Here is a 27,883-nt window from a genome sequence, read left to right as displayed (position 1 = left end):
AATTACTCATTACATAATTTGAGCACCAGTTTATTTTCACATGAATGATGTACTACTGTATGTGATGTTCTTAGTCAAACAACAATACTTAAAATAATAATAATTAAAATTAGAAAATTATAAATATTGTTTTCTCATCCAAATTGTGGAGCGTTTCCATTGTAATGCCTTCACCGGTGGCGGACTTGGGGTCCTCCATGCATTCCAGTAGCCTAATGAGAGAGTGGGAGGGTCAGTCAGTCGGTGCGACTAATAAGGACACGAGGATCTAGTAAGAGATCCCATTCTCACTTTTATTTCTTTACAAGTGTACTTTGGAATAGGAACCGACTATTTTTCCAAACATGCGTTCATAAGCGTTCATGGATTAATGCGTTTTTATGCCGGAGGAAACTTTCTCACCAATTGTAAGTAGACCGGTTTGGTTTGATATTCATAATTTACAGGTTGAATAATAATGGCTGCTTGAAATCCTCCTCTGTAATGCCATGTATCGATACGAACTTATAAGTAGGGTCGTTGGTTAGTGCGTCTAGCCTTGTCGTAGTTTGGCACTTTAGTGGTTTTGCGCACAGCTTTAGTTCATGTTCTGGAACTTGTCTGTCTTTACGGGACGGCTTCAGTCACTCGAAATGATTTATGAACATTCCTTTACGTTCGTGTAAATAGGCTATACTGTGTGTAACACTTGTGTAGCATGCAGTTTGTCCATATGCTCGCAATAACCGTATAAGGCTGCAGTGAACGGAATGCATAATTACGCGTAATTTGGTAAGTATATCTAATGATTGAGGAGCCTTGAAAATGTGAAAATATGAATACCGCATAAATGGAATAGACTATCATGGAATGTCTCGTCCGCTAGTTCCAAACAATCTGAGTTGCAGCTGTGGCGCTTTTCAATGTCCGACAGATATTATCACTGGTTTGAATTGTGAGATTGGCACGTTTGAGGAATTTGGCATCTCTCCATCGAAGTTGTATTTTGTCAGTTGGCATCATGCGCGTGATCTCATCTCACTATGAACGTGATCTGTGTCATACTGACCCGGGACAGTTATGTTCAGGTTCAAATTCATAATTTAGACTAGTTCTACATATCCGACCCCATTCTATTTGTTTCAGTTTGGTATAGCCTACAAAGTGTGTCTCTTCTGTGTAGCCTATTTTCCTGGTGATATGATTGCGCCATAATAACGCAGCAACTCTTGCAGTGGACCTGTCGCACCTTGCTCTCACGCCTTCAGTTGAGGTCTGCAGTGGAGCATTGGTTATTTTCAACTGTGATACGACACACATTACATTTGCAGTAAACACTTTTCGTTATGGGGTAGAAAAGGCGCGTCTCATTTTACAGTTTTCTGTGTAATAGATTACTAATACTTCACATACTTCAAAACAAATGTATGACATTCATTCATATGTTACTGTAAGATGTAGGCGTACTATTTGAATAACTAACTTGTGTTTTATTTTAGGTTTTGAAGAAGTATCTTCTCTTGCATCAGAGAAGACATGAGTTGCTTGCTCAAATGGGCAGCTTTCCTCTGGATCGCTCATACCATTCCCTGCACTGTTGGAATGGCATTGAACGAAAGAATAGGTATGTATCTAACACAGGAGGCTGCTGAGGGGAGGACAGACCATAATAATGGCTGGAATGGAGTGAATGGAATGGTACCAAACACATGGAAACCCTGTGATTGATGAGTTAGATACCATTCCATAACAAAATAACATGTTTTATTGTCACATACACCAGATAGGTCCGGTGAAATGTGTTGTTTTACAGGGTCTGTCATAGTAATACGGCGCCCTTGGAGCAAATTAGGGATCAGTGCCTTGCTCAAGGGCACTTCGGCATATTTTTCCCCTTGTCGGCATGGGTATTGAACTAGTGACTTTCAGTTACTGGCCCAACGCTCTAACCGCTAGGCTACCAATGAGCCACCAACCTCTTGTGGCATGTAAGGACACTGTCACCAACACCAAGATGACTTTGATCTCACAGACACTCTCCTTAGGCTTAGTTTACAGTGGGAAGACATTTTGGGAGCTATGTGGTACACACCGTTTTGGAATGTATATTTCATAGCACACACTAGGCTAGGCTATGTGGCTGTGCTCAAGATATTGTCTGAAACAGGCAGTATTGTTTACATCCCTTGAAATACATATAGCTAAAAGATAACTACATTACAGGTTATTGCTACCCGTTTGAGTTGACTTTTGAGTGGTACTAGCATGCCCTTCCAATAACCTTGGGCTAACATTGGTGTTGTCACAGTAGATGATCATGGTCAGATTTTGCAGACAGGAACATGGCAAGTCATTTGTTTGCAGTTTTAGCTACAGTATACGGTCTGGGTCATGTTCAGTTGGCACGAAACTGAAGAAAACCGTCACAAAAAGACAAACTGGGAAGTGGTATTATTTGAACTTGTCTAATAAGAAACACCCGTTAGTGTTTTCCATTGCACGATGTTGTGAAACGTTTTGCTGCACGACCCCGTAGCCGTGCCCCAGTCTCCAAGAGGAAACATGGCTCAATAGAAAAAGGGTCAAAGTTGAGCCCAGTTATAGTTAGGTCTCTTTCACCACCTCTAATTAACAACACTTCTACATCCCTGTCTGGGCTGTGTGAGGCTGCGGCCCAAATGGCACCCTGGTCCCCATAGGGCACTGGTCAGAAGTAGTGCACTATATAAGGAATAGGGTACCATTGGGGACGTGGAGTGCATCTTAATGAATGGGTGGATAGTGAGGACTAACAACCACTGATGTGGTGAGTGACTGAAGTGCCCCTCCACATGGAAAGACACTGGTCACGTCACAGGCTGACTACTATATTGCAGTCCCGCTGAGCACATCAACCAATGGTTATGTGCCAAATCCTCAATCTCGCTGTCGGACATCAGATCTCAACGTTTTCGTCTTTGATGACTGAAGTGTTGAGAAGGTATTCTGCACTTGTTTGCTGTCTGCATCTTCATTTTTACTTCCATGAATATGAACCTTGTATGGCTGATGATGTTATCCCTGTTTTCTAGACAACTCTAGATGTCCTCCATTGAAAGTAGACAAGGACCTGTTTTCCTACAGTTTAAATGGTCCACAGCCAGAATTCACCGGTAAGAATTATAGTGTTATTGTGTGCACCTCCCTCAATTGAAATAAATCCATCTCTCTCTCAATGGTTACATACCAAATGGCACCCTATTCCCAATATAGTGCACTAATTTTGAACAGGGCTCATAGGGCTCTGGTCAAAAGTAGTGCACTATATTGAGAATAGGGTGCCATTTAGGACAAATCAATCTGTTTGGCTCTGATCCAGGGGGGTAATAACGTTCATGTCTCAGACGTGTCGTGAAAAACATGAATATGTTCACAGGTTATGTAACACAGAACAGAAATACTCTGTAATTGAGCCTGCGCTAACAGACGTGCACCAATTTGTTTGAGGGAGCACTGATGGTCAAATCTATTGTCTTTGAAGTAATTATGCATAAATGAACTATATTGTACCATAGGAATGGATCAAACTGGACAGGAGTTTGATGTAAATCTAGAAAGTCCAGACTCAATCCATATTGTTGGATCACCGCACTGTTCAAAACAACACCTTGTAACAACAAGTGCCAGTTTGCTGAGCACAGATCATCTCCATAGAAAGTGTTTTTATTCCAGCTCAGGACGAGGCTGAATCTATGTCAGTGAAGCAGACTTCCTGAGTTTAAACCAGCCCTTCTCGTCCTGTTGTCTCTTTTCTTTCAGGTTTTGATCTGACAGAAAAGTTTCTCCTGAGAAAGGGGACAGTGACAGAGGAGCGGCCATCATTCCGGCTGGGGAGCAGCCCCCTCATCAAGCCAACAGAGTGAGTAGTGCCAGGCTGGCCCAGGGGGACACTTGGGTGTGACTGGAGGGTAGTTTCATTACTCTGGCCTCACACTTGTTGAGATAATCACCGATCGAGTCATTCAGATCTCCCCTCACGGTTGTATCCTTCAAACAGTATGCATGACAGCAGTTTTGTTGTTCGCCAAAGCTTGCTAGTATCCATGAAATGGGCGTTATCTCTCTAGTCGCTGAGCGTCAAGTCTGTGTGTTTCCTCTGTTCCCTCTCCTTTCATTGAAACTAACTGCTCACTGATAGCTAGAGGAGGGAGACATCAACTCACAGAGTGAGTTGAGCTGGGCCTGCTGGGTCAGGGACATCTTGGGTGTGACTAGAGGGTAGTCTGGCCAGGTCTATTTGGACACTAGTTACTGTACGAGTCTGTCAGTCAGTGTGTGATCATGTTGCTTTGTTTTGGAATTGACTGAAGTCCTGATCCCTCAGGCCATGAGGCTGTGCTCTGTTGGAGCGGTTTCCATTAAGCTCTGGCTTAACAGCATACAGTACAGCACAGGTGTAGGATCTTAATTTGAGCCAGTTTGCTACAGCAGGAGAAGAATCCTGCAGCAACAGGAAAATCTGAACCATTATATTGTGGATTATAATGAATGGACGTTTTTTTAGGGGTTGATACATTTTTGTGATAAAGAATCAAGTCTGAATTTTCAAAGTGGAAATTTCAAACTTGAGAATCCTTTTAAAATATCAAATACACTACACGTTCCAGGTCTCCTGCAACAGGGTGATCAAGTTCAGATCCAACATCTGTAGGTTGTGTACTAATGATCAAGCTAATGGCCGCGTAGTGTTCTTTACTTGAGATAATTGGAATTGCCAGTCAGAGTAGAGGCTGTGTGACTGAACACTTTATTGAAACAGGCTCTGGCTTTAGGAGATATACTATAGAGACACGAGAGTAGGCTTACATTAATGTACTAATGGACTTTTACTACATTAAGTGTACTAGTGGTTATACTAATGGATGCATTGTGCTTTACTTGAGCTACTGTAAGTCAAAGATAAATATATGTTGGTGGTTTGTATTATGTGAGAACCAGAGGTGAGGTCATGGACGTGCTGGTGTTTATAGTCTATCATGAGAGATAATACCTCAAGCGAACCACCTATTTTGGTTCTGTTTGTCCAGCTTCTTCCAATGGATCTCTATAGACTCTGAAGGAGAGACATACTGCACAACATTCACAGAGTTGTTTAGAGAGTTTATCCATCTATTAAATGGACAAACTCACTCACATAAATCAGTCCCCCACATGGCATAGACCGCCTGGACTGGCCTGAGATTTGAAAACAAGCCAGGAAGATATCGGATTACCGTTGCAGCAAACAAATATTTTCTCAGAGTGTAGGTTTGCCGCCTCCTGTTCAGCTGATATGTGGAATAAACTAAGGTTCCACGCTGGCTCACTGCAGGATGACATCTCGTGTCATCAAGAGAGAGAGATCAGAAAGAGAGAGAGACCAGAGAGAGACAGAAAGGATACCCGAGAGAGAGAGACCAGAAAAAGAGAGACCAGAGAGAGAGAGAGAGACCAGAGAGAGACAGAAAGGATACCAGAGAGAGAGACCAGAAAAAGAGAGACCAGAGAGAGAGAGACCAGAGAGACAGAAAGAGATACCAGAGAGACCAGAAAGAGAGAGACCAGAAATATATACCAGAGAGAGAGAGAACAGAGAGAGACAGACAGAGAGAGACCAGAAAGAGAGAGAGAGAGACCAGGGAGAGAGAGAAATATATGCAAGAGAGAGAGAGAGAGAGAGAGAGAACCCAGAAAGAGAGATAGAGAGAGACCAAAAAGAAAGAGAGAGATACCAGAGAGAGATAGCTGAAAGAGAGGGAGGGAGAGAGAGAAAAAGAAAGAGAGAGAGGGAGGGAGGGAGAGACATGGGGTGAACCATGATCCAGCCTACACAGATAATTCCATATGCTTTGGTTAACAAGGGCAGACCGAGATGGACTACGCTACTGCAAGACGTGTAGAATCATTTGTACAGAATATTGATATACATTCTGATTTGAGGGAGGACCATTACTCAAGGGTAAAGATAACCACCGCTGGTGGCTATAGCTTGAAAGGGTGCGTCCCAAACGGCACCGTGTTACCTACAGACCTGGTCAAAGGTAGTAAACTATATAGGGAATGGAGTACCATTTGGGACTACCCTGCTATGTATGTATATGGCCTCCCGGTGATGTTTAAGGTGCAGGTTTTTTTTAATAGCCATTTTAATAGATTGTCTAGAGATGAAGGACTAAGTCATATTGATTTAAGGTCAACAGCAGGGGGGGAAACAGTGTCACACCTGTAAATGATTTGTATGTGTAGAGACCTGGTCATGTGATATACTACCGTGGTATATATACAGGTATATGATGCTACTGTGGTATATATACAGGTATATGATGCTACTGTGGTATATATACAGGTATATGATGCTACTGTGGTATATATACAGGTATATGATGCTACTGTGGTATATATACAGGTATATGATGCTACTGTGGTATATATACAGGTATATGATGCTACTGTGGTATATATACAGGTATATGATGCTACTGTGGTATATATACCGGTATATGATGCTACTGTGGTGTATATACAGGTATATGATGCTACTGTGGTATATATACAGGTATATGATGCTACTGTGGTATATATACAGGTATATGATGCTACTGTAGTATATATACAGGTATATGATGCTACTGTGGTATATATACAGGTATATGATGCTACTGTGGTATATATACAGGTATATGATGCTACTGTGGTATATATACAGGTATATGATGCTACCGTGGTATATATACAGGTATATGATGCTACTGTGGTATATATATACAGGTATATGATGCTACTGTGGTATATATACAGGTATATGAATTCCTACTTTATGTTTGGGCTCCCCCCTACACCCCTCTGAGGGTTAACCTGTGCTGAACATGGAGTATAGGACTCTTCTTCACTTCTACTTGCTCTGCTCTGTGACAGTCCTGTGTGGCTCAGTTGGTAGAGTGTGGTGCTTGCAACACCAGAGTTGTGGGTTTGATTCCCACGGGGGACCAGTATGAACATGTATGTACTCACTACTGTAAGTCTCTCTGGTTAAGAGTGTCTGCTAAATGACTACAATGTAACTGATATACCTGTTTGGTTTTTACTGCAGAGACTCATGTGGAATCATCAGTAGAACTGGAATGAGAAGCAGTATTCACATTATATAGGATCTTATCAAATGAAAGTGTGTAACAACGAGATGTCTATGAGATGGATTGATGATACCCTGCACGTTTAGTGGCAGCAGTGGGACGGTTTCCCCAGCTGGTTTAGGAAGACCAGTGCTTTTCACAATATCCATTGTTCCATCCGTATGGTTTTGGCTTTGCTAAAGAACGACCTGACCTGTCGTCCTCCTGGGGAAGACAAGACGCAGGATATTCTTTGTGTTTTACAGTACATTACACAACTGTAAACACACACACTCACTGTCCTGTCCTCTCTGGTCAGTGAGAGGAATCACTGAGGCAACATGTTTCTCCAGCCAGTCCCTGTATATCCTCTTCCTCCTCTATGGCCTGGGCTGGCCTGCTGTGCCTGAACCTGTTGGAAGGAGATCAGAGTGAAGGAAGGCAGAGAAACAGAGAGAGAAGGGGAGAGTGAGAGAGGGAGGGAGGGAGGGGAGGGGGAGGAAAGAGACTGACTGACAGACAGACAGATAAATGGGAGGGGGAAGGGGGAGACAGAGATCGATGCTGAGAGAGATAAAGCAGGAGAAGAAAAGAGCGCGAGAGAGAGAGAGCGAGAGATAGAGAGGGGGTGAGAAAGATGGGGAAGAGAGAAGGGAGAGGAAGAGAGTGTGTGTGAGAGGGGGAGAGGGGGTGAGAAAGAGGGGGAAGAGAGAAGGGAGAGGAAGAGAGTGTGTGTGAGAGGGGGAGAGGGGGTGAGAAAGAGGGGGAAGGGAGAGGGAAGAGAGTGTGTGTGAGAGGGGGAGAGGGGGTGAGAAAGAGGGGGAAGAGAGAAGGGAGAGGGAAGAGAGTGTGTGTGAGAGGGGGAGAGAGAGGGCGAGGGAAGAGAGTGTGTGTGAGAGGGGGAGAGAGAGGGCGAGACACCGCATTCATCTCCAATTATCTGAGTACTTTGACAGGTGATGTTGCCTGTCAGCTGGGAGGTCCGGTGGAGGGGGACTTGAGAAGGAGGTAGGGGGGACAGCATGAGGTGCAGAAGACCTCCCCTTTCTCCCCTTTCCTTCCTCCTCCCCTCCCCTTACTCCCCTCCTCCCCTCCTCCCTTTCCTTCCCCCTACCACCACAACCTCCAAACATCTCTCTCTTTACTCAGGAAAGGCAGAGGGGCTCGACTTTCTGGGCCTGGTTAATGTTCTGTCCATCTGGCAGCTCCCAGGCCAAACTGATACTCTTACCCAGAGTAGGATCTCTCCTCTCTTAGTGGACTGATTGTGTGATTAATACTGTTCCACAGAGATGGAGGGATCTCTCCTCTCTTAGTGGACTGATTGTGTGATTGTACATTGTGTCTGTATGCCAAGATCAATGACAGGTTCTGGAGTTCAAAATGAAATCAAGTACCACTGCTGTCTGTCTGTCTGTCTGTCTGTCTGTCTTGCTGTCTTGCTGTCTTGCTGTCTTGCTGTCTTGCTGTCTTGCTGTCTGTCTGGCTGTCTTGCTGTCTGTCTGTGATGCTGTCTGCCTGCCTGCCTGTCTGTCTGTCTGTCTGTCTGTCTGTCTGTCTGTCTGTGATGCTGTCTGTCTGTCTGTCTGTGATGCTGTCTGTGATGCTGTCTGTCTGTCTGTCTGTGATGCTGTCTGTCTGTCTGTCTGTCTGTCTGTCTGTCTGTCTGTCTGTCTGTCTGTCTGTCTGTCTGTCTGTCTGTCTGTCTGTCTGTCTGTCTGTCTGTCTGTCTGTCTGTCTGTCTGTCTGTCTGTCTGTCTGTCTGTCTGTCTGTCTGTCTGTCTGTCTGTCTGTCTGTCTGTCTGTCTGTCTGTCTGTCTGTGATGCTGTCTGTCTGTCTGTCTGTGGTGCACACACAATTTTGTATGTTGGTGCTATGTCAGTGAGTTATGGATGGTGCTGCTGGATGGTTGTGTTGTTGTCTATTCATGAGTGGGTTTGGAGGTGTTCCATTTCTATATCTGTGTGTTACTGTACTCTAGCCTGTAGTGTAAGTCTCACTGTGTTACTGTATTATGCCCTGTAATGTTAGTCTTAGTGTGTTACTGTATTCTACCCTGTAATGTTAGTCTTAGTGTGTTACTGTATTCTGCCCTGTAATATAAGTATGTGTGTTACTGTATTCTACCCTGTAATGTTAGTCTTAGTGTGTTACTGTATTCTACCCTGTAATGTTAGTCTCAGTGTGTTACTGTATTCTGCCCTGTAATATAAGTATGTGTGTTACTGTATTCTAACATGTAATGTTAGTCTTAGTGTGTTACTGTATTCTAACCTGTAATGTTAGTCTTAGTGTGTTACTGTATTCTACCCTGTAATATAAGTATGTGTGTTACTGTATTCTAACCTGTAATGTTAGTCTTAGTGTGTTACTTACTCTATTCTACCCTGTAATGTTAGTCTCAGTGTGTTATTGTATTATGCCCTGTAATGTTAGTCTTAGTGTGTTACTGAATTCTGCCCTGTAATATAAGTCTCAGTGTGTTACTGTATTCTACCCTGTAATGTAAGTCTCAGTGTGTTACTGTATTCTACCCTGTAATGTAAGTCTCAGTGTGTTACTGTATTCTACCCTGTAATGTAAGTCTCAGTGTGCTACTGTATTCTACCCTGTAATGTAAGTCTCAGTGTGTTACTGTATTCTACCCTGTAATGTAAGTCTCAGTGTGTTACTGTATTCTACCCTGTAATGTAAGTACAATTTCTACCTTTCTTTTTAACTTTCTTTTTATCTCTCTCAATATTCTGTCTCTTATGATACCACTGAACACATCAGTGAAATTGCAAATTCATTGTTTCCAACTGGGGTTATTCTCTCGCTCTCTGTATTCTCTCTTTCTATTCTTTGTTCTCTCTCTCTATTCCACCCACACACACACTTTTGAGTTTGAAAGAAAGTGCTTGTGTTCACACTTTCTTTGATTGTTTGCATATTCATAGTCTATGCATCAACGAGGTAACATATTCGTTCCGAGCTTGATCTGGTTGTGCTTCTTGTTTGTTTCTTGAACACGAGCTGACGATGCAAGTCATTTTGGAATCCATGATTAGATTTCTGTCAGACTCACTTTGTCAAAGAGTGAAAGAAGAGGACAAATAAAATCGTTTTCAGAAAGTTTTGTCACTAAAGTGGTACCTTGTTTCTACCCACAACGCCCCAGCAGTAAGAGGGAAACGTTTTTAAATCAATATTTTGACGGTCAATCTTTTTGTAGGTGAATGAGAAATATTCATCAAATGAAGCACTTCTAGACCAGAGGCTAGAGGATTCATAGACAGGTACCACTGGACAGGCACCACTGGACAGGAACCACTAGACAGGCACCACTAGACAGGCACCACTGGACAGGCACCACTAGACAGGCACCACTGGACAGGCAGCACTGGACAGGCACCACTGGACAAGGAACCACTGGACAAGGAACCACTGGACAGGCACCACTGGACAGGCACCACTAGACAGGCACCACTGGACAGGCACCACTAGACAGGCACCACTAGACAGGCAGCACTGGACAGGCAGCACTGGACAGGCACCACTGGACAGGCACCACTAGATAGGCAGCACTGAACAGGCACCACTAGACAGGCACCACTAGACAGGCACCACTAGACAGGCAGCACTGGACAGGCACCACTAGACAGGCACCACTGGACAGGCACCACTGGACAGGCACCACTAGACAGGCAGAACTGGACAGGCACCACTGGACAAGGAACCACTGGACAGGCACCACTGGACAGGCACCACTAGACAGGCACCACTGGACAGGCACCATTGGACATGCACCACTGGACAGGCACCACTGGACAGGCACCACTAGACAGGCACCACTGGGCAGGCACCACTGGACAGGCACCACTAGACAGGCACCACTGGACAGGCACCACTAGACAGGCACCACTGGACAGGCACCACTAGACAGGCGCCACTGGACAGGCACCACTGGACAGGCACCACTGGACAGGCACCACTGGACAGGCACCACTAGACATGCACCACTAGACAGGCACCACTAGACAGGCACCACTAGACAGGCACAACTGGACAGGCACCACTACACAGGCACAACTGGACAGGCACCACTACACAGGCACCACTGGACAGGCACCACTGGACAGGCACCACTGGACAGGCACCACTAGACAGGCACCACTAGACAGGCACCACTAGACATGCACCACTGGACAGGCACCACTGGACATGCACCACTGGACAGGCACCACTAGACAGGCACCACTAGACAGGCACCACTGGACAGGCACCACTAGACATGCATCACTAGACAGGCACCACTAGACAGGCACAACTGGACAGGCACTACTACACAGGCACCACTAGACAGGCACCACTAGACAGGCGCCACTGGACAGGCACCACTGGACAGGCACCACTAGACATGCACCACTAGACAGGCACCACTAGACAGGCACCACTAGACAGGCACAACTGGACAGGCACCACTACACAGGCACCACTGGACAGGCACCACTAGACAGGCACCACTAGACAGGCACAACTGGACAGGCACCACTACACAGGCACCACTGGACAGGCACCACTGGACAGGCACCACTGGACAGGCACCACTAGACAGGCACCACTAGACAGGCACCACTAGACATGCACCACTGGACAGGCACCACTGGACATGCACCACTGGACAGGCACCACTAGACAGGCACCACTAGACAGGCACCACTGGACAGGCACCACTAGACAGGCATCACTAGACAGGCACCACTAGACAGGCACAACTGGACAGGCACTACTACACAGGCACCACTAGACAGGCACCACTAGACAGGCACAACTGGACAGGCACCACTAGACAGGCACCACTAGACAGGCACCACTGGACAGGCACCACTGGACAGGCATTCAGAAAGGAGAGGACTTGGGGGGGAAAGCAAACGCTGTTCAAAAACCAACTCCACTTGATAGGAGCATGTGTTTGAGCCACAGATGGTAAGCAGTGGAGGAGGGGGGGTGTCAGTAACGTATAACCCTTGACCTCTAACCCTTAGGGTTCAAGTGTTCCAGTGTAGATAATGTGTGTAAATGACCTCAACAGGCTCATTTACACATACTAACATTAGATAGAAATACAGTGGCATGTGAATGTATTCACCCTCCTTGGCATTTTCCCTATTTGGTTGCCGTACACCCTGGAATGAAAATATATTTGTGGGGGGGTTGTATCATTTGTTTTACACAACATGCCTACCACTTTGAAGATGCAAAAGGGTTTCATAGCAAAGGGGGTGTATAAATATGCACGCACCACTTTTCATTTTTTTTTTTAACAAGTTCTTTTTTTCATTTTCACTTCACTCATTTGAACTATTTTGTGTATGTCCATTACAATGACATTCAGATAAAAATCTACTTAAATTACAGGTTGTAAGGCAACAAAATAGGAAAAATGCCAAGAGGGGTGAATACTTTTGCAAGGCCCTGCACCGCGAAGAACAGCTCTCCCCTGGAGAACAGATTGCAGCTCAGTGAGACCTGTGATATTAAAGGTTCGATGGAAATTAAAAGTACATGTTTTAGTCCCCTCTCTGGGTTCAATTAGTCTAATTCCTTCAATGTATCTCTCTCCTTATTCCATACACATAACTATCCCACTGGGAACACATTGGTTGAATCAGTATTGTTTTCACCAACGTGGAATAGATGTGGAATTGCCGTCTGTGCCCAGATGGGATCTCTGCTGTTTTATTCAGGAATTCCAAATCATTCTTTTAGGTGGAATCTCAGGGAATAAACGTCTAGTTTTATGAATAGTCCTGCTCATCTCTCTCCATTCAATTGCAATATAAATGTTCTCTTTTGGCCCCAAGGCGACGATTCACCTTCCCAGTCTCTCTCTTTCTCTCGCCTACCCTCAGAAAGCATTTGATCTTTCTGTGGCTTTAACCTCGCTGCATATATATTTTAATCGTATGCTGTGTCAACGTTCTGTGAGAATTCAAGGGACACACAAGGCAGGAGGGGTATGTCTCTGAGAGAATAGCTCATGAGCTATGAAGAGGAGAACTCATTTCCGGCCTATCTGAAGTGAGCTTAGTCTCTCGCTTACTCTTTAGTTACCTCTCTCTCTCTCTCTCTCCCCCCTTTCTCTGTGTCGCTTGCTGAATGACTCTCTCCATCTCCCCCACCTCTCTATCTCTCCCTTCCTTCCTTGATCTCTCTCTCCATCTCTATTCCACTCTCTCTGTTGCCCTCTCCTTCTCTCTCTCTTTCTCTCCCCATGTTTTCGAATGGCCTTGTCATTGCATCATTGCGATTTCTGCTAAACTTGAAATATTGTGTTTCTGGTGCTTCACTTTTAGCTGTTAATGCATTACTATAGTCTAATCTGAGTCCCAGGTTCAGTTTGAGGGGTTAAAGTGTTGGTTCAACAGGATGGAAATAGGAAATAGGAGGAGAGAAGTATCAGTGAAAAAATGGAAGAGGAATAGTGTTAGTGTTTCTGTAATGAATGAGGTTCCATCTACAGTGGGGAGAACAAGTATTTGATACACTGCCGATTTTGCAGGTTTTCCTACTTACAAAGCATGTAGAGGTCTGTAATTTTTATCATAGGTACACTTCAACTGTGAGAGACGGAATGTAAAACAAAAATCCAGAAAATCACATTGTATGATTTTTAAGTAATTAATTAGCATTTTATTGCATGACATAAGTATTTGATCACCTACCAACCAGTAAGAATTCTGGCTCTCACAGACCTGTTAGTTTTTCTTTAAGAATCGCTCCTGTTCTCCACTCATTACCTGTATTAACTGCACCTGTTTGAACTCGTTACCTGTATAAAAGACACCTGTCCACACACTCAATCAAACAGACTCCAACCTCTCCACAATGGCCAAGACCAGAGAGCTGTGTAAGGACATCAGGGATAAAATTGTAGACCTGCACAAGGCTGGGATGGGCTACAGGACAATAGGCAAGCAGCTTGGTGAGAAGGCAACAACTGTTGGCGCAATTATTAGAAAATGGAAGAAGTTCAAGATGACGGTCAATCACCCTCGGTCTGGGGCTCCATGCAAGCCTCATCAATGATCATGAGGAAGGTGAGGGATCAGCCCAGAACTACATGGCAGGACCTGGTCAATGACCTGAAGAGAGCTGGGACCACAGACTCAAAGAAAACCATTAGTAACACACTACGCCATCATGGAATAAAATCCTGCAGCGCACGCAAGGTCCCCTGCTCAAGCCAGCGCATGTCCAGGCCTGTCTGAAGTCTGCCAACGAACATCTGGATGATCCAGAGGAGGAATGGGAGAATGTCATGTGGTCTGATGAGACAAAAATATAACTTTTTGGGTCTAAACTCCAATTGCCGTGTTTGGAGGAAGAAGAAGGATGAGTACAACCCCAAGAATACCATCCCAACCGTGAAGCATGGAGGTGGAAACATCATTCTTTGGGGAAGCTTTTCTGCAAAGGGGACAGGACGACTGCACCGTATTGAGGGGAGGATGGATGGGGCCATGTATCGCGAGATCTTGGCCAACAACCTCCTTCCCTCAGTAAGAGCATTGAAGATGGGTGGTGGCTGGGTCTTCCAGCATGACAACGACCCGAAACACACAGCCAGGGCAACTAAGGAGTGGCTCCGTAAGAAGCATCTCAAGGTCCCTGAGTGGCCTAGCCAGTCTCCAGACCTGAAGCCAAAAGAAAGTCTTTGACGGGAGCTGAAAGTCAATATTGCCCAGCGACAGCCCCGAAACCTGAAGGATCTGGAGAAGGTCTGTATAAAGGAGTGGGCCAAAATCCCTTCTGCAGTGTGTGCAAACCTGGTCAAGAACTACAGGAAACGTATGATATCTGTAATTGCAAACAAAGGTTTCTGTACCAAATATTAAGTTCTGCTTTTCTGATGTATCAAACACTTATGTCATGCAATAAAATGCAAATGAATTACTTAAAAATCATACAATGTGATTTTCTGGGTTTTTGTTTTAGACTCCGTCTCTCACATTTGAAGTGTACCTATGATACAAATTACAGACCTCGACATGCTTTGTAAGTAGGAAAACCTGCAAAATCGGCAGTGTATCAAATACTTGTTCTCCCCACTGTATGTTGGTGGTACCATCCCCATTACATTCAGTGTTCACAATGTGCTAGAGATGTTCTGCCAGCAGTGTTGAACTGCAACGTCTGGGTTAACAAACCTATTGCCTTGTCTTCTTTGTTACCTTTTTGCATTTTTCTCTTCATAACAATGTTTTCTTTCTAAGCTATATACTGTAGTTAGCCATGGTCTTGTGTTTTCTAGTCTAGACCTGTATGTAAAGTAAGAGGAATTTAATTGAAGTTTGAATAAATGATTATTCGATTTGGAATGACAGGGATGCTGAAATAACTGTAATCTGGCTGGATGAATCATGTTTGGCATTCTAGCTTTATATGTAAGTGGCCATTTTGGGCTAGGGGGCTATAGAAGAACGTTGTCAAGTGATTCCAGTTGATTGGTTTTCTTACTACACAGTCATAGAAAGCTATGAGACATCCAGCATGATTATTCATATTCATTCTGAATGTTTATTTTTGACAGTCCATTTAGCAAATTTAAATGCTAATTTTATGGGTAAAATATTCTACGTTAGCTATTAATGCTCTTCCAACCAAGACTGAAAGTTCCGAAACAATATTTTCACTGTTAGGCCCATTGTTAAGTTTCATATATTTTTGTGATTCAATTTCACAATATGCAGCTCGATCAATGTACATTTTTACTTTCAGATTGGTGTTCCCCAATGGTCTGTCCAGTGAATATTCTCTAGTTACCACCTTCCGGCTGAGGAAAACCACGAAGAAAGACCGCTGGTATCTGTGGCAGATATTCGACCAGACGGGAGGTACCCAGGTAGGTCTGAGTGTCCACTATATGGATATTCATGATGTCTGGATGTATAGCATTGAATTGGGTTTGGATCTATATTGATTTATTGGTTGGTTGGTTGATTGACTGATCAGTCGATCGCTCACTCACTCTGCCAGTTCGCCCAGCAGGTCAGTCGGTCCATTGGCTGGTTGGCTGGTAGGTCCGTTGGCTGGTAGGTCAGTCAAGTCGGTTGGCCGTGTGGTCAGTAGGTCGGTCTGTCGGTTGGTTAACCATTGGTTAATTGATCAACGTTTTCATGCCATGACTGATACTTGTATCTACCAGGACCCTGATGGTAATGAATGGAAGGCAACACTTTACCGGCAGGTATAAAGCTTTATAACTTGTTATGAGACAATATAATGTCTTACAATCTCCTCCGGCTCTATCTTCAGGTGTCTGTAGTGTTGGACGGTGCTAAACGAGCAGTGGAGTTCTCAGCCCGGGGCCTTCTGAAGAACAGCCTCCACTACACCTTTAAGAGCCGAGACCTGCACACCCTGTTTGACCGCCAATGGCACAAGCTGGGTGTGGCGGTCCAGAGCAGCATCGTCTCCGTTTACATAGACTGTAAACTAATAGAGAGGAGGCTGACAGACGAGAAGGATGAAATCGACCCCAGCGGATATACGCTGATTACAACCCGGGTGGAGGATGGACGGCCTGTAGATGTACGTTTAGCCACAATCTGGAAATATAACCGTTCTGAAATTCATAGACGGAGCATGACTGACAGTCCATGAGATCGACATTATACTTTCAAACATACAGTAACTATATATGGTTGCCTTCAAGGGCAATGTCTAGAAGGGTCCCAGCAAACAGGGAACATTCCCAGAACATTAGCTAAGATTCCCATTAAGTTCTAGTTAGGGTTTTATCTAACGCCTGGATGATAACATCCCTTTTGATAACAAAATATTTTATTTTTCAAAAAATATTTTTAAATGAAATATCGTTGGAATATTCTCCTTACATTCACTAAAATGTGTACAACACCTGTAACAATCATCACAGAACATTCCCCAATAGTTCTCATTGGGCTTCCAGGTAATGAAATAACACAGTGTACCAGTAATGTTTTCCCAGCAAACCAAAATTGACTCTTTGAAAGTTCCCAGAACATTCGTTAGGTTGTCGCAAATGTTCTCGTTACACAAAAACGGTCCATTCATGGTGATGAATGTTTAACATTTGCCTGATGTTGCGAGAGCATTCCTACAACACATTTAATCTGTTCGTTAAAGGTTCCCAGAATGTTTCAGTAGGTTGTGGGAACAGTCTGGTGGGATCATTGAGGGTTGTCGTGTCTTTGGCTAATCCGGATTAAGTGATATGACATGCTGTTCTATAAAATCCTTTCTCTGTAATTAATATTACCTAATTGAGCTAATCATGTAAATGTAATTAACTAGAAAGTCGGGGCACCACAAAATAATATTTATAGAGCTGTTATCTTCCGAATAAACTCTTAAAGACCTAGTAATATTTTACATCAATAGCAGTCAATATTCACAGTCACCTTATTTCAGTCTCATCTGAAAGTTGTAAATTCTAGGTTATCTTCACGAACCCCGGCTTACAAATTGAATCAGCAATAAAAAATTGGGTTTAATTATTTATTTACTAAATACCTAACTAATCACACAGAATTACATATACACATTGATTACAAATGATGTCATAAAGGAAAACGTCCCTAGCGGACGGAACAGATATGACAGCTGGTTACACAAAGTACGGGGGTTGGGTTTGAGTGAAAGAGCGGGAAGACTGAAGAACAAAGGGAGAAGCTATGTCTCTATCGGGCCGTAGGCAGCTACTCTATCGTAAATACAGAATCTTATTCATTCTAAATTACCGCCCATTTGGAAAAGGAAAATGCAATAAATATTTACTCTAAGCTGCTCTTCAATAGGTTGGTGGTAGATGGAAGGCCGTGTTGCCCAACAGAGTCCTTTGTCCTTTGAAGAGTGTCCCTGGTGGTGAAACGGATACGTTGTAGTGTCGTCATAGTGTGGTAGATGGGATACTCTGTCCGTCCTTTCCTAGCCCACGTTTACAGTTCAACATTTATACCATTCACAACCAAAGCTCACGCTGAGGTTGGCTTAGTTCTGTAGTTGACATGTTAGTCCTTTTCAACGTATGGACCGTCGTCCTATCATCCTCGGAACAGGAGGTTACATTTTCGTTAAGGCTTTATATCGTGGAGGGAGAGAAGGGTATGTTTCATAGTTTACCACCCATGTCTCTTCACAGGGGCGGGCCACTGATTAAGCAGAGCTCTAACCTTATGAAAACCCAAATCTCTCATTTGGAAGCTAAAACTACATTTAATCTTTTCACAAATAATTTTATATTTAAACATTTGAATTGCACAACAATTCCATGTGAATCTGAAAACTATCATGTGTAGTACTTTAATGCAGGCAATCCTTTTTACCTAATTTCTACCATTATGTTACATGTGCAACCAGAGGAAAAAAAACTCTAGACCACCTTTGCTCCACACACAGAGTTGCATTCAAAGCTCTGCCTCACCCCCCATTTGGAAAATCTGACCATAATTCTATCCTCCTGATTCCTGCTTACAAGCAAAAACTAAAGCAGGAAGTAACAGTGACTCGCTCAATACGGAAGTGGTCAGATGACACGGATGCTACGCTACAGGACTGTTTTGCTAGCACAGACTGGAATATTTTCCGGGATTCATCCAATGGCATTAAGGAGAATACCACCTCAGTCACCGGATTCATCAATAAGTGCATCGACGACGTCGTCCCCACAGCGTACATTTCCCAACTAGAAGTCATGGATTACAGGCAACATCCTCATGAGCTAAAGGCTAGAGCTGCTGCTTTCAAGGAGCGGGACACTAATCCAGACGCTTATGAGAAATCCCACTTTGCCCTCAGACGAACCATCAAACAGGCAAAGCGTGAATACAGAACTAAGATTGAATCCTACTACACCTGCTCTGACGCTCGTTGGATGTGGCAGGGCTTATAAACTATTACGAACTACAAAGGGAACCTGGACAGCTGTGTGATCACGTTGTCCATAGCTGATGTGAGCAAGACCCTTAAACAGATGTTGCTCACATCGGAAAGGCCGGATTACCATGACGTGTACTCAGAGTATGCACGGACCAACTGGCAAGTGTCTTCACTGACATTTTCAACCTCTGATTGAGTCTGTAATACCTACATGTTTGAAGCAGACCACCATAGTCCCTGTGTCCAAGAAGGTGAAGGTAACCTGCTTAAATGACTACCGAACTGTTGCACTCACGTCGATAGCCATGAAGTGCTTAGAAAGGCTGGTCATGGCTCACATCAACACCATCATCCCAGAAACCCTAGACACATTCCAATTCGCGTACAGCCCCAACAGATCCACAGATGACGCAATCTCAATCGCACTCCTCACTGCATAGGAACACCTATGTGAGAATGCTGTTCATTGACTACAGCTCAGCTTTCAACACCATAGTGCCCCCAAAGCTCATAACTAAGCTAAGGACCCTGGGACTAACAACTCCCTCTGCAACTGGATCCTGGACTTCCTGACGGGCCTGTTGTATTCGGTGTATGTGACAAATAACATTTTATTTGATAACTGAATGTTTGCATAACTGGACAGTTTTTGTGTTTTGGGAACATATTACTTGACCAGTCAGTGTTACCACCACCTAATGAAATATTCTTGGAACCTTTAAAGAACAGAGGAAATGTGTTCTGGGAACGTACTTGTAATATCTCGTGTTTTTTGCACCCTTAAAGAACCATTCTAGAAGCGGAGGCCCAACTGGACAGCTTTTGTGTTTGGGGAACATATCAAATCAAATCAAATCAAATTTATTTATATAGCCCTTCGTACATCAGCTGATATCTCAAAGTGCTGTACAGAAACCCAGCCTAAAACCCCAAACAGCAAGCAATGCAGGTGTAAAAGCACGGTGGCTAGGAAAAACTCCCTAGAAAGGCCAAAACCTAGGAAGAAACCTAGAGAGGAACCAGGCTATGTGGGGTGGCCAGTCCTCTTCTGGCTGTGCCGGGTGGAGATTATAACAGAACATGGCCAAGATGTTCAAATGTTCATAAATGACCAGCATGGTCGTATAATAATAAGGCAGAACAGTTGAAACTGGAGCAGCAGCACAGTCAGATGGACTGGGGACAGCAAGGAGTCATCATGTCAGGTAGTCCTGGGGCATGGTCCTAGGGCTCAGGTCCTCCGAGAGAGGACCTTTTGTGATATCTCCAAAAGTTCTCACCAGACTGTTCCCACAACCTAATGAAACATTCTGGGAACCTGTTAAAGAACAGTTCTTGAATGTTCTTGAAGCATCAGGCAAATGTTTTATACAAGCATTCTAAAATAACATTTTCCGCGAACAAACAAATGTTCTGGGAACTTTCACAGAACCAATTTTGGTGTGCTGGGGTTGCTTAGTGTCGGTCAAAGAAACATGTTTCATATTTCAAAATATACATTGTTAGCATTTTAAAAAGTTAGTTTTTCTCTATATCTGAATCATCATAATGTCCCTAACAGATGTCTTTCTCTCCAGATCGAACTGCAACAAATCCTGATCTACTGTGACCCATACCTGGCTGAGATGGAGAACTGCTGTGAGCAGGCAGGATCTACGGTAAGATCTTTTACACTCCTTTTATGTACAGTGCACATTTTAGGACATACATGAGACCTTCGACGTGGCTTGATATACAGTAGAGCAGGGTTATTCAATTCTTACCCTATGAATTCCGGAGTACTTCTAGTTTTCTGTTCTACCTGATAATGAATTGCACCCACCTGCTTTCCCAGATCTAAATCAGTCCCTGATTAGTATTATTTTATTTAAAAAATATATATATATATTTATCCGTTATTTTACCAGGTAAGTTGACTGAGAACACGTTCTCATTTACAGCAACGACCTGGGGAATAGTTAGGGGGATGAATGAGTGAGGGGAGAGGAGGGGGGTGAATGAGCCAATTGTAAGAGGGGAATATATATTTTTAAAGCAGTGGAACTGGTTTCTTGGTCGATATTTAAATTTAAGGGCAATATGTAACATAATCTGGTTGAGTTGTGTTTGTTCTTCTTGAAAACTACCCAACTGAATGATGTTTCTTCCATAGGGGACATCTTGTCCAGGTTACTGTGCAATATCTTTGTGACAGCTGCTGATGTAAAACGGGATTTATCAATACATTTGATTGATAGATTGATAGATAGATATTCTTCTGTTAGATCATATTGCAGACCAGGTCAATGGTGAGTGACCTTACAGACTGTGGATGAATCCCAAATAGCACCGTATTCCCAGGATAGTGCACTACGTTTGACCAGAGCCCATAGGAAAAAGCGTGCAATTTGGACTGCTAACTGTGTTTAAAAGGAGAAGTGACCTTTGACATTTTGACAGTTAGGCCTACATGTATTCATAACCATGTTGTCATCTCAGTGAGTGTTGGGTTATGTTGATTCAATGTGCTAGGTCACATGTGGTCTATATGGTTGGAAATAGTTTGTTTCAGTGACCTCTCACCTTTGGCCTCTGACAGTTATAATATATATCCATAACCAGGATGTTATCTCAGTGTGCATTGAGTTTCAGTACTGGGGCTCAGTCAATATGGTAGGAAATAATGTATTGGCATTCAAAACCTTAAGTATTGTCCTTTCCTCATTCCCCTGGGACAGTCATCTAGTTCCACAGTAATTAAGGTATCTCACTGGGTCAATGAATCATTGGACATGAACTGATTATAAATACGGTAGTGGTACTGGACTGTTATTACATTTCAGACTATTGGAGAACTGCATTTCAACATGTGTTGTATTATAATTGTCTGGTTTCCTAAACCCAAATTAAGCCTACTCCTAAACTAAATAGCACTTTCAATGGAGATTTTACATTGCTTTCTAGACCAAAATTCTGTCTAGCCCTGGACTCAAGTTCAAGTGAACTAGAAAACATAATTGAATAACAACATGAAATGATTAGGCTTAAAGGTGGTTCCAGGAAACTGGCCCTTAAATAGCAGAGTAATGTGTCTAAACAGTTTGTATGCAGTGGACATATATAAAATAGTCGAAATTGGTGAAGGGAAATAAAAAAAAATACTTGTTTCAAACAATTAAAACAATTTAAAAAACTGAAAAGTGGTGTTTGTATATGTATTCAGCCCCTAAATAAGATCTGGTGCAACCAGTTACCTTCAGAACTAATTAACAAATTAAATTAAGTCCACCTGTGTGCAAGTGCCACATGATCTGTCACATGATCTCAGTATATGTACACCTGTTCTGAAAGGCCCCAGAGTCTGCAACATCACTAAGCAAGAGGCACCACCAAGCAAGCGGCACCATGAAGACCAATGAACTCCAAACAGGTCAGGGAGTGGAGAAGTACAGATCAGGGTTCGGTTATAAAAATCCATTATTAAAAAATTGAAAGAATATGGCACTACAACAAACCTGCCAAGAGAGGGCCGCCCACCAAAACTCACAGACCAGGCAAGGAGGGCATTAATCAGAGATGCAACAAAGACACCAAAGATAACCCTGATGGAGCTGCAAAGCTCCACAACGGAGATTGGAGTATCTGTCCATAGGACCACTTTAAGCCATACACTCCACAGAGCTGGACTTTACGGAAGAATGGCCAGAAAAAAGACATTGCTTAAAGAAAAAAATAAGGAAGCACGTTTGGTGTTTGCCAAAAGGCACGTGGGAGACTCCCCAAATATATGGAAGAAAGTCCTTTGGTCAAACAAGACTCAAATTGAGCTTTTTGGCCATCAAGGAAAATGCTATGTCTGGCGCAAACCCAACACCTCTCATCACCCCAAGAATACCATCTCCACAGGTAAAGCATGGTAGTGGCAGCATCATGCTGTGGGGATGTTTTCATCGGCAGGATCTGGGAAACTGGTCAGATATGAAGGAATGATGGATGGCGCTAAATACAGGGACATCTTTTAGGGAAACCTGTTTCAGTCTTCCAGAGATTTGAGACAGGTACGGAGGTTCACCTTCCAGCAGGACAATGACCTCAAGCATACTGCTCAAGCAACACTTGAGTGATTTAAGGGGAAATATTTACATGTCTTGGAATGGCCTTGTTAAAGCTCAAGTTTGCATGCTCAAGTTTTCTGTTTTATTGTCTTATTTCGTGTTTGTTTCACAATAACAATATTTTGCATCTTCAAAGTGGTAGGCACTTAATTCCAGGTTGTAAGGCAACAAAATAGTAAAAATCCCAACTGTAAATCTTTGTATTAATCCTACAGTGTGAGCCTAGCAGGGAGGGCCCTGGTGCTGGAGGGGTGACTCCCAATCCCTTGGATACAGATGGAGCAGGCCAGCTCCCCCAGATGCTCTCCCAGCCCGTCCAGCCAGCTCGGGTCCAGCGGGTCCAGCATTCCAGCAGTGACAGATGTCAATGTTCAGCAGAAAAGGTACAGTCCATAGAAATATCCTGCGTCCCAAACAGCACTCTATTCTCTGTTTTATGCGCTACTTTTGACCAAGGCCAATAGGGAATAGGGTGCCATTGTATTCGATAAAATGTTTTCGTAAAAGTATGAATTTCAGCACCCTTTGGAAGGACTTCTTGTTGTACAGGACTAAAATAGGTACAGGTAAGCGTTTTCAGAATTTCAACTATCGACTGGTGGCAACTCAATGTTGTTGCTAGCAAATCGTGCGACCACTTCAATACTCAATACTCAACTCAACCTCGATATAGGAGATCGGAGTTGAGCAATCCTCAGGAACAATCTGTCCAAACAGCAAATATAATCCTAATGGGTTGGAGTGTTCTGTTCTAATGGAACCATGCATTCAGATATCCCACTGCTGACACCAAACGTATTAAACAAGAAAATAAATACCAAATTAAAGCACATTTATGCCAATGGGTTTTCTTGGATGCCAACCAAAGGCAGGAAATAAAAGCCTATTAGCAGTAATTTGGCACAAATATGTAGTTGCTTTGTTTGAGGCATGGCCGCCATCTCCAGAGGTGGTTCCACTAATGTCCATGGAAGTGTTCTGAAAGCAGACTTCAGACAGAGGGGTACCTTGGGGAATTTCTCATGTCTTTGGGGAGTTTTTCATGTGTGGACGGACAGTCATTAGCAAGCTAGTTCAGGTAAATTACATCAATTAAATGTTCTTGTTCTTTGTAGGGTGATCAAGGTCTACCAGGCTTGGCAGGACTTCCAGGACAGAAAGGCGATCAAGGAGACAAGGTAAAGGAGATGTTGAATATCTATCTGGCTCAATAAATACCATCATGACTGTGCAAGTGTACACAGGTATTGTACCTGTAGAATTCAGTTACAATTCTAACAGAGATAAAGCTGTTGTGCTTCCTTAGTTACATATTTTAGGGAGAGAGACAAAGACGGAGACGGAGAAAAGACAAACAGAGACAGAGATGGGGAAAAGACAGACAGAGAAAAGACAGACAGAGTATTGTGTGTTATCCTCCATGATTTAACAATGGAAATATGTCCCAGACTGTATTGTGTGTTATCCTCCATGATTTAACAATGGAAATATGTCCCAGACTGTATTGTGTGTTATCCTCCATGATTTAACAATGGAAATAAGTCCCAGACAGAATCAACTAAAGTAATAGAACGAGCATGAAATTCAGTCCTTTTACAATATATAACCGTCAGTATCAGTTCAACATTTCATATGCTACGTGTTTCAAGCCTTGAAATCAGACACAAACAAGTACAGGTGGCTCTCCATTACGCCTCTCCATTGTTTTGTGTGAAATTGTGCGAACTCAAAAATAATGTGGTGCGTTATGGGATTCCACATCGCTCTGAAGCCTTTGAAGTGGCTATCGGAGGGTCTAATACATCCTCCATAATTTTCACTCCCTCAGCATAGGGACACTTGTGTATATGGTAGATGAGCATGTGAATGCACAAATGGAGGGCTGAGGGCCGAAGGGACTGACAGAAAGAGAGAGAGAAGAAGAGTCAGTGTGTTTGACAGAAAGAGAGAGAGAAGAAGAGCCAGTGTGTTTGACAGAAAGAGAGAGAGAAGAAGAGCCAGTGTGATTGACAGAAAGAGAGAGAGAGAAGTGCCAGTGTGTTTGACAGAAAGAGAGAGAGAGAAGTGCCAGTGTGTTTGACAGAAAGAGAGAGAGAGAAGTGCCAGTGTGTTTGACAGAAAGAGAGAGAGAAGAAGAGTCAGTGTGTTTGACAGAAAGAGAGAGAGAGAAGTGCCAGTGTGTTTGACAGAAAGAGAGAGAAGAGCCGGTGTGTTTGACAGAAAGAAAGAGAGAGAAGTGCCAGTGTGTTTGACAGAGAGCGAGAGAGAAGAGTCAGTGTGTTTGACAGAGAGTGAGAGAGAGGAGCCAGTGTGTTTGACAGAAAGAGAGAGAGAGAGAAGAGTCAGTGTGTTTGACAGAGAGGGAAGAGTCAGTGTGTTTGACAGAGAGGGAAGAGTCAGTGTGTTTGACAGAGAGAGAAGAGTCAGTGTGTTTGACAGAAAGAGAGAGAGAGAAGTCAGTGTGTTTGACAGAAAGAGAGAGAGAGAGAGAAGAGCCAGTGTGTTTGACAGAAAGAGAGAGAGAGAAGAGTCAGTGTGTTTGACAGAGAGAGAAGAGTCAGTGTGTTTGACAGAAAGAGAGAGAGAAGAGCCAGTGTGTTTGACAGAAAGAGAGAGAGAGAAGAAGAGCCAGTGTGTTTGCCAGAAAGAGAGAGAGAGAGAGAGAAGAGTCAGTGTGTTTGACAGAGAGAGAGAAGAGTCAGTGTGTTTGACAGAAAGAGAGAGAAGAAGAGCCAGTGTGTTTGACAGAGAGAGAGAAGAGTCAGTGTGTTTGACAGAAAGAGAGAGAGAAGAGCCAGTGTGTTTGACAGAAAGAGAGAGAGAGAATGGCCAGTGTGTTTGACAGAAAGAGAGAGAAGAGTCAGTGTGTTTGACAGAAAGAGAGAGAGAGAAGGGCCAGTGTGTTTGACAGAAAGAGAGAGAAAAGAGCCAGTGTGTTTGACAGAAAGAGAGAGAGAGAAGGGCCAGTGTGTTTGACAGAACGAGAGAGAGAAGAGTCAGTGTGTTTGACAGAACTAGAGAGAGAATAGCCAGTGTGTTTGACAGAAAAAGAGAGAAGAGCCAGTGTGTTTGACAGAACGAGAGAGAGAAGAGCCAGTGTGTTTGACAGAAAAAGAGAGAAGAGTCAGTGTGTTTGACAGAATGAGAGAGAGAAGAGCCAGTGTGTTTGACAGAAAAAGAGAGAAGAGTCAGTGTGTTTGACAGAAAGAGAGAGAGAGAAGAAGGGCCAGTGTGTTTGACAGAACGAGAGAGAGAAGAGCCAGTGTGTTTGACAGAAAAAGAGAGAAGAGTCAGTGTGTTTGACAGAAAGAGAGAGAGAGAAGGGCCAGTGTGTTTGACAGAAAGAGAGAGAAAAGAGCCAGTGTGTTTGACAGAAAGAGAGCGAGAAGAAGGGCCAGTGTGTTTGACAGAAAGAGAGAGAGAGAAGGGCCAGTGTGTTTGACAGAAAGAGAGAGAGAAGAAGGGCCAGTGTGTTTGACAGAAAGAGAGAGAGAAGGGCCAGTGTGTTTGACAGAAAGAGAGAGAGAGAAGGGCCAGTGTGTTTGACAGAAAGAGAGAGAAGAGTCAGTGTGTTTGACAGAACGAGAGAGAGAAGAGCCAGTGTGTTTGACAGAAAGAGATAGAGAAGAGCCAGTGTGTTTGACAGAAAGAGAGAGAGAAGAAGAGTCAGTGTGTTTGACAGAAAGAGAGAGAGAAGAAGAGTCCGTGTGTTTGACAGAGAGAGAAGAGCCAGTGTGTTTGACAGAAAGAGAGAGGAGTCCGTGTGTTTGACAGAACGAGAGAGAGAAGAGCCAGTGTGTTTGACAGAAAGAGAGAGAGAAGAAGAGTCAGTGTGTTTGACAGAGAGAGAAGAGTCAGTGTGTTTGACAGAACGAGAGAGAGAAGAGCCAGTGTGTTTGACAGAAAGAGAGAGAGAGAAGAAGGGCCAGTGTGTTTGACAGAAAGAGAGAGAGAGAAGGGCCAGTGTGTTTGACAGAAAGAGAGAGAAGAGTCAGTGTGTTTGACAGAACGAGAGAGAGGAGTCAGTGTGTTTGACAGAAAGAGAGCGAGAAGAAGAGCCAGTGTGTTTAGGAATGAAGAATGATAGGAAGTCATTTCTCTGAACAGGTGGTGATTCGCCTATTAGGACCAGATGGTCTTTGTGGTCATTGACCCAATTACCATAGAGTGGTGTAGTTTGGGTAAAGACATTTTGCAGAGCTAGTAGGAACTTGGTTGTGTCCTAAATGGAACCCTATTCCCAATATAGTGCACTACTTTGGAGCAGAGCCCTATGGGATATCTTATAGGCCTGGTCAAAAAAAATGCACTATATAGAGACTAGGGTGCCATTTGGGATGCAGTCCTTCTGTTTTCCCCTTAAAACCACTCAGGAATTCAGAGAAAGTACAACAGCTACTACACAAGCTTTAAATCATTCTACCTGTAGGACCGACCGAGAGGAGGGGGAATTGGGTTATTTGTGAAACTCTCCATTATAATTAGTATGTTCCTGCTGTAGAAGTGGCGTGAGGTTTGTTATAGTGGTCTACTAGGACCAAAGAAAACACCTCAGTCCATATATCCGTATTGAACTAGTCTTGGCACTTTAGCTACCATTAAATCATTAAAAGTAGCACAAAATAAATCTCTTTAAAGTCATAATTCGTTGTTTTTTCAGGTTGAAAGTAACTTGTAGGGAAACTTCAAGTGTATCATACTCAGGTGAATAGACTCCTGTGAGCACCATTTACTTGTTCTATTAAACTGGGAATCCAATACAACGTCATGTCACT

At 43.5% G+C, this 27,883-nt stretch overlaps 1 protein-coding gene across 1 annotated transcript in view; it reads left to right on the top strand.

The window, feature by feature from the left end:
- Positions 1-226: 226 nt before the first annotated feature.
- Positions 227-27,883, top strand: part of LOC109877320 (collagen alpha-1(XIX) chain) — a 180,759-nt gene continuing 153,102 nt past the window's right edge. The window contains exons 1-9 of the mRNA XM_031817027.1: positions 227-407; positions 1,479-1,603; positions 3,051-3,131; positions 3,778-3,877; positions 15,874-15,997; positions 16,411-16,686; positions 20,592-20,672; positions 23,324-23,491; positions 24,224-24,286. Of these exons, the coding sequence (XP_031672887.1) occupies positions 1,516-1,603; positions 3,051-3,131; positions 3,778-3,877; positions 15,874-15,997; positions 16,411-16,686; positions 20,592-20,672; positions 23,324-23,491; positions 24,224-24,286 (981 nt within the window). The 5' untranslated portion in view covers positions 227-407; positions 1,479-1,515. The remainder of the gene's footprint in view (positions 408-1,478; positions 1,604-3,050; positions 3,132-3,777; positions 3,878-15,873; positions 15,998-16,410; positions 16,687-20,591; positions 20,673-23,323; positions 23,492-24,223; positions 24,287-27,883) is intronic.

The sequence above is a fragment of the Oncorhynchus kisutch genome, unplaced genomic scaffold (genome assembly GCF_002021735.2).
Source record: "Oncorhynchus kisutch isolate 150728-3 unplaced genomic scaffold, Okis_V2 scaffold915, whole genome shotgun sequence".
Lineage (NCBI taxonomy): Eukaryota > Metazoa > Chordata > Actinopteri > Salmoniformes > Salmonidae > Oncorhynchus > Oncorhynchus kisutch.
The sequence above is the reverse complement of the archived record's forward strand: the minus strand, read 5'-3'. Positions and strand labels throughout refer to the sequence as shown.